General features: G+C 39.6%; 1 protein-coding gene across 5 annotated transcripts in view; it reads left to right on the forward strand.

Annotated features, from left to right (window-relative positions):
* The first annotated feature begins 5,928 nt into the window (after positions 1 to 5,928).
* Positions 5,929 to 12,498, forward strand: part of GRM1 (glutamate metabotropic receptor 1) — a 362,418-nt gene continuing 355,848 nt past the window's right edge. For 4 of the 5 annotated variants that reach the window (XM_060283283.1, XM_030853238.2, XM_030853240.2 and 1 more), the window contains exons 1-2: positions 5,929 to 6,441; positions 7,901 to 8,911. In XM_060283283.1, the coding sequence (XP_060139266.1) occupies positions 8,212 to 8,911 (700 nt within the window). In that variant the 5' untranslated portion in view covers positions 5,929 to 6,441; positions 7,901 to 8,211. Of the gene's footprint in view, positions 6,442 to 7,881; positions 8,912 to 12,498 lie in introns of those variants that run through there. The other variant, XM_030853237.2, reaches the window with a different exon arrangement.

Genomic DNA, 12,498 nt, shown 5'->3' on the forward strand with positions numbered 1-12,498 from the left:
TTATAATTTTTACTGTTTCATGTGTGTGAGGTGGTACTTATGAGGTTAAAATTTGTATTTCTCTGATGACTCATTAGTCATGTTGAGCACTTTTTCAGGTACCTACTGACTACTTGTATATCTTTTCTTGTGTGTGAAGTGGCATTCAAGCCTTTTTTTTATTAAAAAAATTGGGTTATTTGTCATTTTATTATAGATTTGTGGCAGTTCTGCGATAGTCTAGATATGACCTTTGCCATATACATCTCTCTCTATATATCTGTCACATATTTCCCACCTGTAACTTGCATTTTCATTTTCTAGTGATGTAATTGAGGAGAGAAATTTTTAATTTTGATGAAGTCCAATTTATCAATTTTTAATTTTATGGTTGGTACATTTTGTGTCCTAAGATTTCTTTTCATATCTCAAAGTTACAAAGATACTTTTCTCTGTTTTTTCCTTAAAAACTTCTTTATAGTCCAGCAGCTTTTAAACCATTCTTTGTTTCTCATATTGTTCGGGCCCATAATTTCTCTCCAGTTTAGTCAGAGTCACTTTTCCAAATCTTAAATATAATGATGTTACTTATCCTTCACCCACCAATTTCAACTTCCTGAGCATTATTGGATGCCATCTCTCCAAACTCCTTAACATGGTTTATAAAGCCCTTCATCACGTCTTTCTTTTTTAAAAGACCTGCCTTCCCCTATCCCCACCCTCAACTATTCTTTGCATTAGTTTTGCCAAACGATTTATACTTCCCTCAAAGCACTACACGCTCTTTTTCTTCTGGGCTATTGCACTTTCCCTGCCTAGACTGTCTTTTTCTCTACTCACTCCCCTCTCCACCTAGGTAACTCCTATTTGTCTCTCACTCGGTTTCTTTCTTTTTTCTTTTTTTAATATTTATTATTTTGTGGGGTATAGCTGCTTTACAATGTTGTACTAGCTCCTGCTGCACAGCAAAGTGAACCAGCCATATGTATACATATATCCCCTCCCTTTTGGATTTCCCTCCCATCCAGTGTCACTTTCCCTAAGCAGACTTTCCTGATCTTTGAACACTGGTGCCCCTCCCACATGGTCCCAGAGTACATTGGGGTTTCTACTCTTATAGTGGTTTTCACACTATTCTGTACTGGTTGTCACTAAATCCCAAGTTCCTGGAAATCCAGAGCTGTGTCTTGTTCACTATGGTATCTGCAGTACTCAACAGAATTCTTATCACATAAAAGGAGTAACAGAATATCTTAGATGGTGGATAGAGCAGGTGAAGATAGCAAATGTGACCCAGTAAACTTTGATTCCTTGAATCCATCATTATTTATAGTAGATATTTGATAACCATTTGATTTGTTTTCCATCTTAGTGTAATATTTTAATACATCAACACATATTCATTACAGAAACTTTAAGAAAGAATACAGAAAAATGAAATTATTTATTATGCTACCTTCTACAGCTAATAACTTAATATTTTGATGTAATTTCCTTCCAGTCCTTTTTAGTTGTATATGTGCTTTGCATGCTATTTAAAAATACAACAAATAGTATATGCAGTTTTAAATTTTAATAACTTTCTTAAATAGCCACTGAAATGAGTGCATACACAGATGTGATTAAAATAATGATGATTTAAAAAGATAGACTCATATTTTTATATTCAAGAGATTGTTGTTTCCTTCCAAAAGCCAATGATTTTGCAGTTGTTCAAACATTTTTGGAGCCACTCTTCAGAAATGCCTTTAGAACCAAAGAAATATAATTTCTTCAGAATCACACCTGATTTTTTTATTCAAAACATCAATTTATTGAACAAATACTTAATGAGTTATAGACACATTTTTTAGGTTCTGGAGATTCAATTGTAAGCACGACACAGTTCTCTTCCTTCAAGGATCTTGATTACTTTTTATTATTTAAGAATTTTCATGACAATTTTCCTCTCCCAGAAAATTAAATCTGCGTGCAAAGATGATTATTTGCTATGATTAATGATTTCAAAAGCAATACATTGCTATTTATTAAGGACTTTCATAACTATTCCAAAATATTTTTATTAACTGCATTATAGTTGGATTAAGTCACTATTTTGAAAGTGATCACAGCAATTGTGAATGAGACCAGATGAAGCACAAATTTTTTAAAAATCAGTAATATTATTTCACAGTATTATATAAAAGTGCCACATAAGCACTTTTTTCATGATTTCCTTTAGAACTGGAAGCTTTCATGGATAAGTTGAATTTGACATAAATTTTGAAGAAGGACAAATACATATAAAAGAAATGAAAGGTGGGTGAATTTTGTTTTGTGGCGTAAGAAGCATGAGCTGAGGCATGGGAAAATGTAAGGCTTATTTGGTTAGAAAAAGTGTGTGTAGGAGAATGGGATGAAGTTTTAACAGTGGCTTTCAACTAAGAGTCAAATCAGAATTAGCTAGGAAACTTTAAAATGTGTCTTTAAATATGTCTTCATTATTCTGATAACCCCTTGGGCATATCTGAGCCAGAGTCTCTTTCTCTTAGGACTTAGAGAAGGAGAGAAGGGAAGGGTTGGTTATGAATAGTTACCATATTTTGCTTCTGTGAACCTTTTCCCCAGCCAATGGACTTTGAGTACCAGGTTAAGGAATTTAGATATCAGTCTGTTGGCAACTGGGACATATTACAAGTTTTGAACCATGCTACTGACAGGATAAACGCTATGTTTTAGGTAGATCAATATTTTGGTGGTTTGCTTGATGGATAGCAACCATGTAGCTTTTTGTTACAGTGAGACGGGAGTACAACATATTGTTGTTAAAACAGGAAAATAATTTAATTTCTTGTGTTGGTGAAACTGTAGTAAGATAAAACCTTTTCTAATGAAGGTTTTTACTGGATCTGAAAATTTAGATACTTTTTTTGCTTAATTGTTCAAAGTTGACTGTGAGACTGTGCAAGTAGGTTACTGCCATTATTAGAACTGTTATAAAAGATGGCTATTTTAAGCAAATAGAACAATCACCTGTAATGCTTATGCCCTCAACAGATGAAAGGCCCAAAGGAAAGGGATTCAAATTTATTTTCTTTATTACTTAAGCATTTTCTGAGAAGAGAGCCTCAGTTCAAAGCTTAAGGAAAAATGAAGATAAGTAACATTTAGCTCAGTTAATGTAGTCAGTTTCTATAAACTTATGAATTTGGAATAAAGGTACTATCATGAGACAGTGCTCCTAATTTGTTCACTAAGCCCAGGCAAGGATCAGATTCTTGGTGCCTCAATTTTTTCATTTGTAGGACGGGGGTAATATGCCTATTTTATGCATCTCATGTGATGGTTCTGAAAATCTTTTCAAATGGTTATTCTCAAGTCATATAGCTGCAACATTAGATAAGGTTTAGTTTCCATATATGTATTCTCTTCTTTTTACCTTTATAAAATTTCTAAGTTTTATTTGATATTGGTTAACATATGCAGTACAGGAATGAAAATGGTTTCTTCACGCTAGGAACAAATTTTAATACTTCACGTGTAAAAATGTTTGTAGTATAAATATGTTTCTAAATGATTTAATTCTAATTAGGCTGGTTACTTGCATTTGAGAAACAGTTGCAAAATAATTACTCTCTCTACATTATATGAAGAATAAATTAGAAATATCAGTAAACTGCCTGGCTTTGATCTTCTTAAAGAAAGTCATTAAAATGAGGTAATATTTTTAGCGTTCAGGGAAAATGTATCCATTTATTTATTCAACAAATATTTTAGCACCTATCATGAACCTGATGTCTGTATTGTTTTAGACACTGGGATGTTCTTTTTTTTTGTGGTACAAGGGCCTCTCACTGTTGTGGCCTCTCCCGTTGCGGAGCACAGGCTCCGGATGCGCAGGCTCAGTGGCCATGGCTCACGGGCCAAGCCGCTCCGCGGCACGTGGGATCTTCCTGGACCGGGGCACGAACCCGTGTCCCCTGCATCGGCAGGCGGACTCTCAACCACTGTGCCACCAGGGAAGCTCTCTATGATGTTCTTTATGATGGAGAGCAATGAGATTTGTGCACACATTCCTAAAGAAAGTGATCACAGTTTTGTTTATGGGCAATATCTGTTTTATTACCATATAAGGCTAATGAGCATTTTGTTGTCCTTATTGTTATAGCAACGCATTTAAATCATTGTCTTGAGATAGTATGTTTGATAGTCTTCTGCTCGATCTCCAGTATATTTTTTTATTAAACAGATTTCCCAAACCAAATTACTCCTAACACTTTTTGCCCTGCTACAGGTCACATACTGAATGTAAGATAGTACCCTACCAGCACTGAATAAATATTCATACTGATAGTACTTCTGGATTCATACACTTTAACATTCTGTAATAGAGTAGCTATTGACCTGTATTTGTTAATTTGTATGTAATTCATTCTTTTAGTCATTCTCTTCAGCTCTACTAATAGAACCTTCTCTAACATGTCTCCACATGTGTTACATCATGTTTTCCTTGGTAAAGTCTTAATTTCCAGAAATTAAGCATATTTGGATATGAAGCATATTTGGATCATCTTGTCTTTTACTTTCTTGTGCCTTCTTCTTGACTGATTTTTGTCTTTGTGCCTTCTAAAGTTTGGTCTTAAATAATTATCAATACATTTAAATGATAATTTCAAATTGACGCAGTTGAAGTTAAACATTTCCTTAACATCTATCATATATAGTTCATGTATATGCATAAATACTCTATGTTATGACCACAAGTTGTTCTACTTAAAATGTTTTGTTTCAGCCAACCTGAATGTGTAGGTTTTACTTGGACTGTATTGAGAACAAATAAGTCTGAATATTTAATCATTCCTTCAGTAGCAGAATCTTTTCTAACCTATGTCAATGTGGTATATTAAAAATATTTCTTTGAGAAGCATATATTAGAGCTAAATGTGAACTTCAGAGACATTGCTTTCTCTAATCCTGCAAATCATATTTGATGGTTTATATATGCACTGAAATCTTTGTACATTCATAGTATCTATGAAATATTCCAGGAAAATCATGTTTAGGGCTTAACTTACTAGAATAGAGTTATCGAAAATGGAGTTTAAATGGCTAATAGACGAAGTGAGATACTGTGGGACACCGTGAACACCTGTGGCTTGCTCTTAAAGTTGACATCTTCCTAAGGGTACAAGCAGAGAACTGTTTTACCCTACGTATGAGACAGGAACTTACCTCTTATTTTCCTTGAGTAAACATAGTTACTTCCAAAACTGAGATCTTTTAGGCCTAAAGGATATGTACCTGGTTCCATGCATTATTTGCTGAAAAAGAAAAAAAATTCCTATACTCTTTAGATTACTTAAGAAAAATCCAGAAAAGTCTGACACTTGGAAAAAAGGCCAGAGTCAGAACAAGGAAGAGCTTCTGTTCCTGACTGGAGGCATTTCCTGTCCTGTTTCATGGAACATGCTAAAAAGTTTTTAAAACTGCCTCATGCGGTTTGTCCCCTCCAAGGTGATTATAAAGGGACCCAGATATGCTGATCTCTGTTCTCTGCACATGGCACAAATAGAAAGCTTTGAGCAGGAGTGGAAAGGCACACTGTCACTTGTCTTTCTCCTCTGAAGAAGCTGGGACACATTCTGCTCAGCCAACATGTTCCCAGAGGAATGTGATTTAACTTCCACTTTTCACACTGTAAGAAGCAACTCTGTAGACCTGTCCGGGAGGGTGATGGCAGCCTGAGAGGAATTTGTATAAGTGTTTTTCACTCCAGTGTTTTCATGTGACCTGACTCTCATTCTCAATTTAGTTACATCTTGACCTGGAAAATGTAGCCAAGGTTTGCCTCTCTTCATTTGGCTTCCCATGATTCATGTTGTGCCTACCTCTCCTTCCACTCCTCCCACCCCATGCAGCCTCTTCACCCTTTCCCTTGCAACCTACCAGTAGAGCCTGTATAGATGTCTTCAAATGCATTTATTCTGTTTCCCTCAGTAGGGGTTTTACTTCCAGGGAGATAAAATGTGTTTGAGTCCCTGAAATACATACAAGGAATATCCGCTGTAAAGCAGCCTAAGCCATTCCCCACTCCTTTCTCCAGATCTGTCTATTCATATAGCTGGCAGCTTCTTTAAGAACCCTCTAGTAGTAAAAGAATTAATATTCTCCCTAGATTTTATCCACTCCCCCCTCCATTAAATGACTGATTTTTATGCGTGAGATAATAGACAAGCCTTGGATGACCTGTTTTTTTGTTTGTTTGTTTCTTTCCCTCCCTCCTCCCTCTTTTTTCCTTGCGGTAAAATAGTGCTGAAGAAAGAGGGCACTAGTGTACAGCCTAGATCGCATCCCTGCACCGTCTGGATTAGAGCTGAGGCGTCTGCGAACCGAGCTTGGCCGCGGTACTCTGGCCCGGGGACCACAGCGCTGCCTACCCGGACTCAGGTCCGTCTCAAGTCCAAATTCTCCAAGCAGACCCAGGTGAGCAGACACCTCCCGGCGGGGGAACCCACCCACAGTGACAGACACAAGGTCCCAATCTATGGGATTTTTTCTCCTTGTCCCAGAGGCATCCTCGATTATTTCTTTCTGTTAGTCCGGCTTCCCCGGGAAGCGTCGGGACGCATGGGTGCCTGGGTTGCCTTTCTTATTTTGCCTGCCTCACCTCCTGTGCTCTTGCTCCTCGCCCGCTCCCTTTGCTCCTTTCTCGTCTGACCCTCACCTTGAAAACGGGAGCCGGAGAGGGACGAGGGAAAGAGCCAACTTCAGCCCCGCAGGCGGCTGAGATTTGGCGCCTCTGCCCCCGAAGTGGTAGGGTTTGAATATACCTGGAGGAGCAGTAGCTGCAAGGAGAAGAGAATGAGGATGGAGGGGTACTGGGGAAACGAGGAGGGGTGTGTGTGTGTGTGTGTGTGTGTGTGTGTGTGTGTGTGTGTGTGTGTGTGTGTGTGTGTGTGTGTGTGTGTGTAGAACGCAGGGAGGGGGGTTGGTGAAGTCGTGGGTTGGCGGGCTTGGGGGCTGGAGGTTAAAGAATTGCAACTCGCTGGTCAAAGCGTCCGCAAACGGCCCTGCGGAGGAATGCCTCAGCCGCTTGACCAAGCACTGTCCAGGGTTCTGAAGGCGGCAGGACTGAGCTGCCGCCGCCAGAGCAACCAGGAAGCTCCCCTCTGTTCCCTTTCTAGCAACTATGCAAAGCCAAAGGTCTGGATTTAGGGAAGTGCAGGGGTCCCTCCATTCCCTCCCTCCATCCTGGGTCGCGGGAAACAAGTTACCTCATCTGTACCCTTTCCCCCTAAACGTCTACAATAAGCTGACTTCTTGGGGTGGGGGAGGGAGGGGGGATGTACCAAAATCCGACATGCGGAGACTTTTCCAGGCGTTGCCTTAGTAACTAATATGGATTTCCTCAAGCTGGCAAATTTATATTTACTACTTGGGTAGTACGTTAGGGTCTCTTCAACCCCTCAAAGTTAAAGTAAAATGTGCACCCCTGGTTCGAGTTTATTTTGAAGTAGCGCTTCTGCCTTCATAATGAAAGAGTTTCCAAATTTCTTCTGGGGAAAAAAGTTGATCTTTTCAAATCCGGAAAGTTCTCTAAGGTCGAAAGACGCAGCTCCTTTTTTTCCCTCTTCCCTCCTCCCCCTCCAGTCAGTAATCGTGAGGGTATTTGGGGACCTGGAAGAGACTTGGAGCTGCAGGAGGGGACGGGTCGGCGAGGCTCTGCGCCTCCCGGGACGGAGGAGGATACTGGGGGCTGAACGCGCCACCTTCCGCCTTGACCAGAGCTGCCGCCCAAGCTGTCCCTCCAGCCGCTATCATGATGTCCTTCCAGCCCATATCATGAAATGCACCGGTCAACTCTTAACCAGCACTGACCCCAGAGTTTTGACACAGGTCCTGTAATAACGGAGCTTTGACTTCCTTCCTGTTTTGCCGGCAGCGTCCAGCTCACCCGAGCCACCACGACTCCCATGGTACCATTGGTCAGTTTACCTGGATGCACCAGTGAAGAAGGGGGACTCGAATACCCCTAAAGACGCCACCAGGGCGTAAAGGTGGTCGTGGAGGACCAGGAGGAGGAGGAGGAGGGGAAGGAGGCGGGGGTGCAGAAGCTGAAGTCGGACAAGCGGCGTTGGCGACGGGGGAGAAACAGGCGTCAGGCGTCGGGTCCGCACTGTGAGCGCGCAGAGCCTGCTGGCTGGACCAGCGTGGGAACGCGGCTGGCCGGCTGTGGACGGCGTCCTCAGCATAATGGTCCGGCTCCTCTTGGTTTTCTTCCCAGCTATCTTTTTGGAGATGTCCCTTCTCCCCAGAGGCCCCGGCAGGAAACTGTTGCTGGCAGGAGCCTCGTCTCAGCGCTCAGTGGCCAGAATGGACGGAGATGTCATCATTGGGGCCCTCTTTTCAGTCCACCACCAGCCTCCGGCCGAGAAGGTCCCCGAGAGGAAGTGTGGGGAGATCAGGGAGCAGTATGGCATCCAGAGGGTGGAGGCCATGTTCCACACGTTGGATAAGATCAACGCGGACCCGGTCCTTCTGCCCAACATCACCCTGGGCAGTGAGATCCGAGATTCCTGCTGGCACTCCTCTGTGGCTCTGGAGCAGAGCATTGAGTTCATCAGGGACTCTCTGATTTCCATTCGAGACGAGAAGGACGGGCTCAACCGGTGCCTGCCTGACGGCCAGACCCTCCCCCCAGGCAGGACTAAGAAGCCCATTGCCGGCGTGATCGGCCCGGGCTCCAGCTCCGTAGCCATTCAAGTGCAGAACCTGCTCCAGCTCTTCAACATCCCCCAGATCGCATATTCCGCCACAAGCATCGACCTGAGTGACAAAACTTTGTACAAATACTTCCTGAGGGTTGTCCCTTCTGACACTTTGCAGGCAAGGGCGATGCTTGACATAGTCAAGCGTTACAATTGGACCTATGTCTCCGCGGTCCACACGGAAGGTAGGCATTGCATTTGGGGAAGAAAAGTGCACAGAAAGCCAGGGCATTGCTTGATGTGCGCTTGGGATCACAGTGTTGTTCCTGTTTATTTCTAGCACCGTGGGAAGAGCCTTTACCCTTCTCCATACATGCCCATCCAGGCATTGCCTTGCATCCTCATCCTCCTATAATTATAGTGTAGGAAAACTGTCCCATGGTGTTTCCGGGGGTAGCAGGAACCAAAAAGACACCAAACTCTCCATGAACAGTGCCCAGTTGTAGTTTTTGGACTTACATATTTGTTTGCCCTGATATTCTGAGTTTGTGTTTATTTGCCCAAGATGTTATACTACCCTTAAGTGACTGGCTATGATTTTCCAAGCTTAATAGACTAATCCAATGTGAGCAGTTAGAAAACCAAAAACCAAAAACCAAAAAGCAAACTGCTGTCCCCTAAACTGGACTTGAAAGCTTTATCTTGTCATGAACAGCTGAAGGTGCTTCTTTGTTCTGGTGTGCCCCCTTCTTACACATTTATAACTTACCTGTAAATATTGGATTAATGCAGTCATCTCCCTCAATATATCAGAAACTTATGTTTTAAATTCTGGGGTACCTTAGATACAAAGGAAAAGTAAATAATTTAAATAGTTATTATTTTTTTCCTACTTAATCAGTTAAAATTGTCCATATGCCCTCACTTTCCCCAAGAATTATCTTGTCTTATGAGCAATAGCACTGATGACCTCTTGGATTTGAATTTTGGTTTCTAGTTTGTTTGTTTGCTTTCTAACACAATGACTTTGCTTATTAGAATTTAAAGTTAGACAAATTATAAATTACTAATAAAATGATAGTAGATATCATGTTTAAAATAGCTTTTAAAAGTGAAATAGATTATACCTGAGGTTAAAAACTTTGATTTATACAGAGTCTTACAGACATGCATTCTCAAATAATTTATTATATATAGACTTTCTTTACTCTTCTCATCTTATCCTATACTGATTGTTGGATAAAATGAAACTTTTGAGTCATCTACTTTTAACTCCCTCAGGTTTATAGAGAAATTGAGACCCAGGTTACGAATTAATGTCCAGGACAATTCACGTGTATATGCTGGCATATGGAAGAGAATCTTGAAGGTATTGCTGCATTTATATTTCTTAATATCAAATTATTAACAGAAAGGCCATAGGTATGACTTCATGTTCTTTTAACTGTTATACAGTATTCAGTTACTGGTGTGAAGTCTGATACAGAAATTAAGAAACATTCTTACTGAAATGGTGATATGGTTATGTTAATGAACACTGATGCTTTAACTTTAAAGGGAGCAGAGTTTTTAGGACAAACAAAAATTGTGTAGAAATTTCAGACTTTGATTTTGGGAAAAAAAACACAACACCTTCCTGTTGCAGTGTTGTGAGTTCTAAAAACTGAATCCTATTTCTGAATCTTGATTTTTCATAGTGAACTGCCTGCCTCTTTTTCAACAAAATCACATATTACTCTTTTAAGACACAGATTTAAGTTCAGATTTTAACTCCTTACATTTTTATGGTTAATGTTAATTTCCTACATTTTTTTGTTTAGTATAGTTTCCTCCAGTGCTTAGATGGACCATCTTGAAAGCCCAAGTTAAAAATGTGTTAATTATCAGCATTAGAGCGATCTCTCTAAAAGGGAATGGCAAAAAGTAGATTGAATGTGATTTATTTAATTATTTAATAGTTCTTCCTCAAATGAGCTAGGTAATTGATTATAGATATTAAAAGTGTAAATACCTCCTTCAAGGAGAAGTAATACATCATTTTTACAAGGTAGTTTTATTTTTTATATTTTATTATGTCATTTTATTTTGGGGGTGGAGAGGAGTGGAGAAAAGATTCCCCCTCCCCCCTTCAGTATGTTTTCCAGTTGCATCCTTTTGCTAAAAATAATTGCTAATAGCGCTTTCTGACAACTAGAGTTGTCTTTTTGGAAAATTAATTGGACTTGTGTTTACAAATTATGTTGAGGAAGGGCTGATATTAAAATTCCACCCTTGTGTTAGTTTGGATTACTTTGTTCCCTTTCTGCCTTCTGACTTGGGTTGTGTGGCAAGGATAATGTCCGATAGCATTATAATAGTTGATTACAGACTAGATTGTGTTCATAGAACAGCATTAGAGCTAACTTTGGTGTCTATTTTATTACCAAGAAATGATGCCATTCACCTTGCCTTTTATATATATCTTATTTCTTCTCAAAGAGAATTTGTTTCCTCTCTTATTAGATATAATTCTGTGGAAACTAAATTGCTTTTATTTTCTTCTATCTGCAAAGAAATATAACAGTGTCCTTTGTATAAGCTCCAACTGAAAATTTATTTTTTCTGAGGTTCTGCCCTCCTGCTTCTCAGGGACCCATAGTGTACTGGCCTGCAGGCACTTTCTTGCATCATCTAGTAATTTTCCTGTCTTCAGACTGATGGGGTCACCTACTGGTGACAGTTCCCTGTCAAAAAGCAGCTAAGACCACATATCAGTGTTGTCTCTGCCATCTGGGCACTATTCAGGAAGGAAGCTAGATTGTCTGGATATTAGCAATTTGGAGTTTAGAAATTCTGGGACCTCCAGTGACCTTCACCTCTCCTTTCCAAATTAGCCATTCTCTAGTCAGTTTATCATCACAATTTCTTTTATTAGAAGTTAGACTAGTATAGTTAACATTAAAAGTAATAGGTGACTAGATTAGCATACCTTCATTTCTATGGTTAATATTGCTTGACTTTAAAACCATAGATGGAGCATCCTATTCTTTCTAAAGTTTTATATCCCTTTATTATTTTACTTTATATTGAAGTTAAGCTTGGAGGTGTTTTCTGGTTTTGTTTTAATCAGTTAGAATTCAGTTGTTATATTCTTTTACATACTTTTCAATCTTCTACCACGTCATTTGTGCCACACTTGTCCTCTTGTCATAACTGTCAGTTTACCTGACATAAAAAGAGGATCAGTTCACATGAAGTTACCAGCAACAGGCTCTCCAGAAGATTTTTCAGGATTATTTCCTGAGAGGAGTATTGAATTAGGATCTGTCAAAGGGAGGGTACTGAAGCAACAGAGCCTTGTCCACAAAGAAAAATCGAGTGCACTTTGGAGCAAGCTGCTCACCTGGCATGTGTCTTTAAATATGCTAATCATAGAATACAAAAATAGCCTACTTCTGTGAAGAATATCTCGGCCAAGGACATTGTATTCCATCCTTCTGATAAAATGTAGATTCCCCATCAAAAAAACAAATTTATCATTTCAAAAAATTGTAGAAAACAATACTTAAAAAATAATTCTAGTTGATTAAATCAAAGCTTTGGTTGAGTCCAAAAAGAATATTCTTTGAGTTTGTAGCTTCAGAAAGTTAAGTTTTGGGGTTGAATACATTTTCATTTGTTTTAAACCCTTCTCTCTTAATATTTTGTCTCATAGTGTCAGAGGAGTATGTGATAAGGGATTTAGTGATGCTGCTGTACGCTTTTGTTTACAGTTATGTTTTCATTGTACCTTTTTTTGGACATTTTTGGACATTTGCTTACACTTTACATGAGATTGGCCTTCTTTGGCTTC

Source organism: Globicephala melas, chromosome 14, assembly GCF_963455315.2.
Source record: "Globicephala melas chromosome 14, mGloMel1.2, whole genome shotgun sequence".
Classification (NCBI taxonomy): domain Eukaryota; kingdom Metazoa; phylum Chordata; class Mammalia; order Artiodactyla; family Delphinidae; genus Globicephala; species Globicephala melas.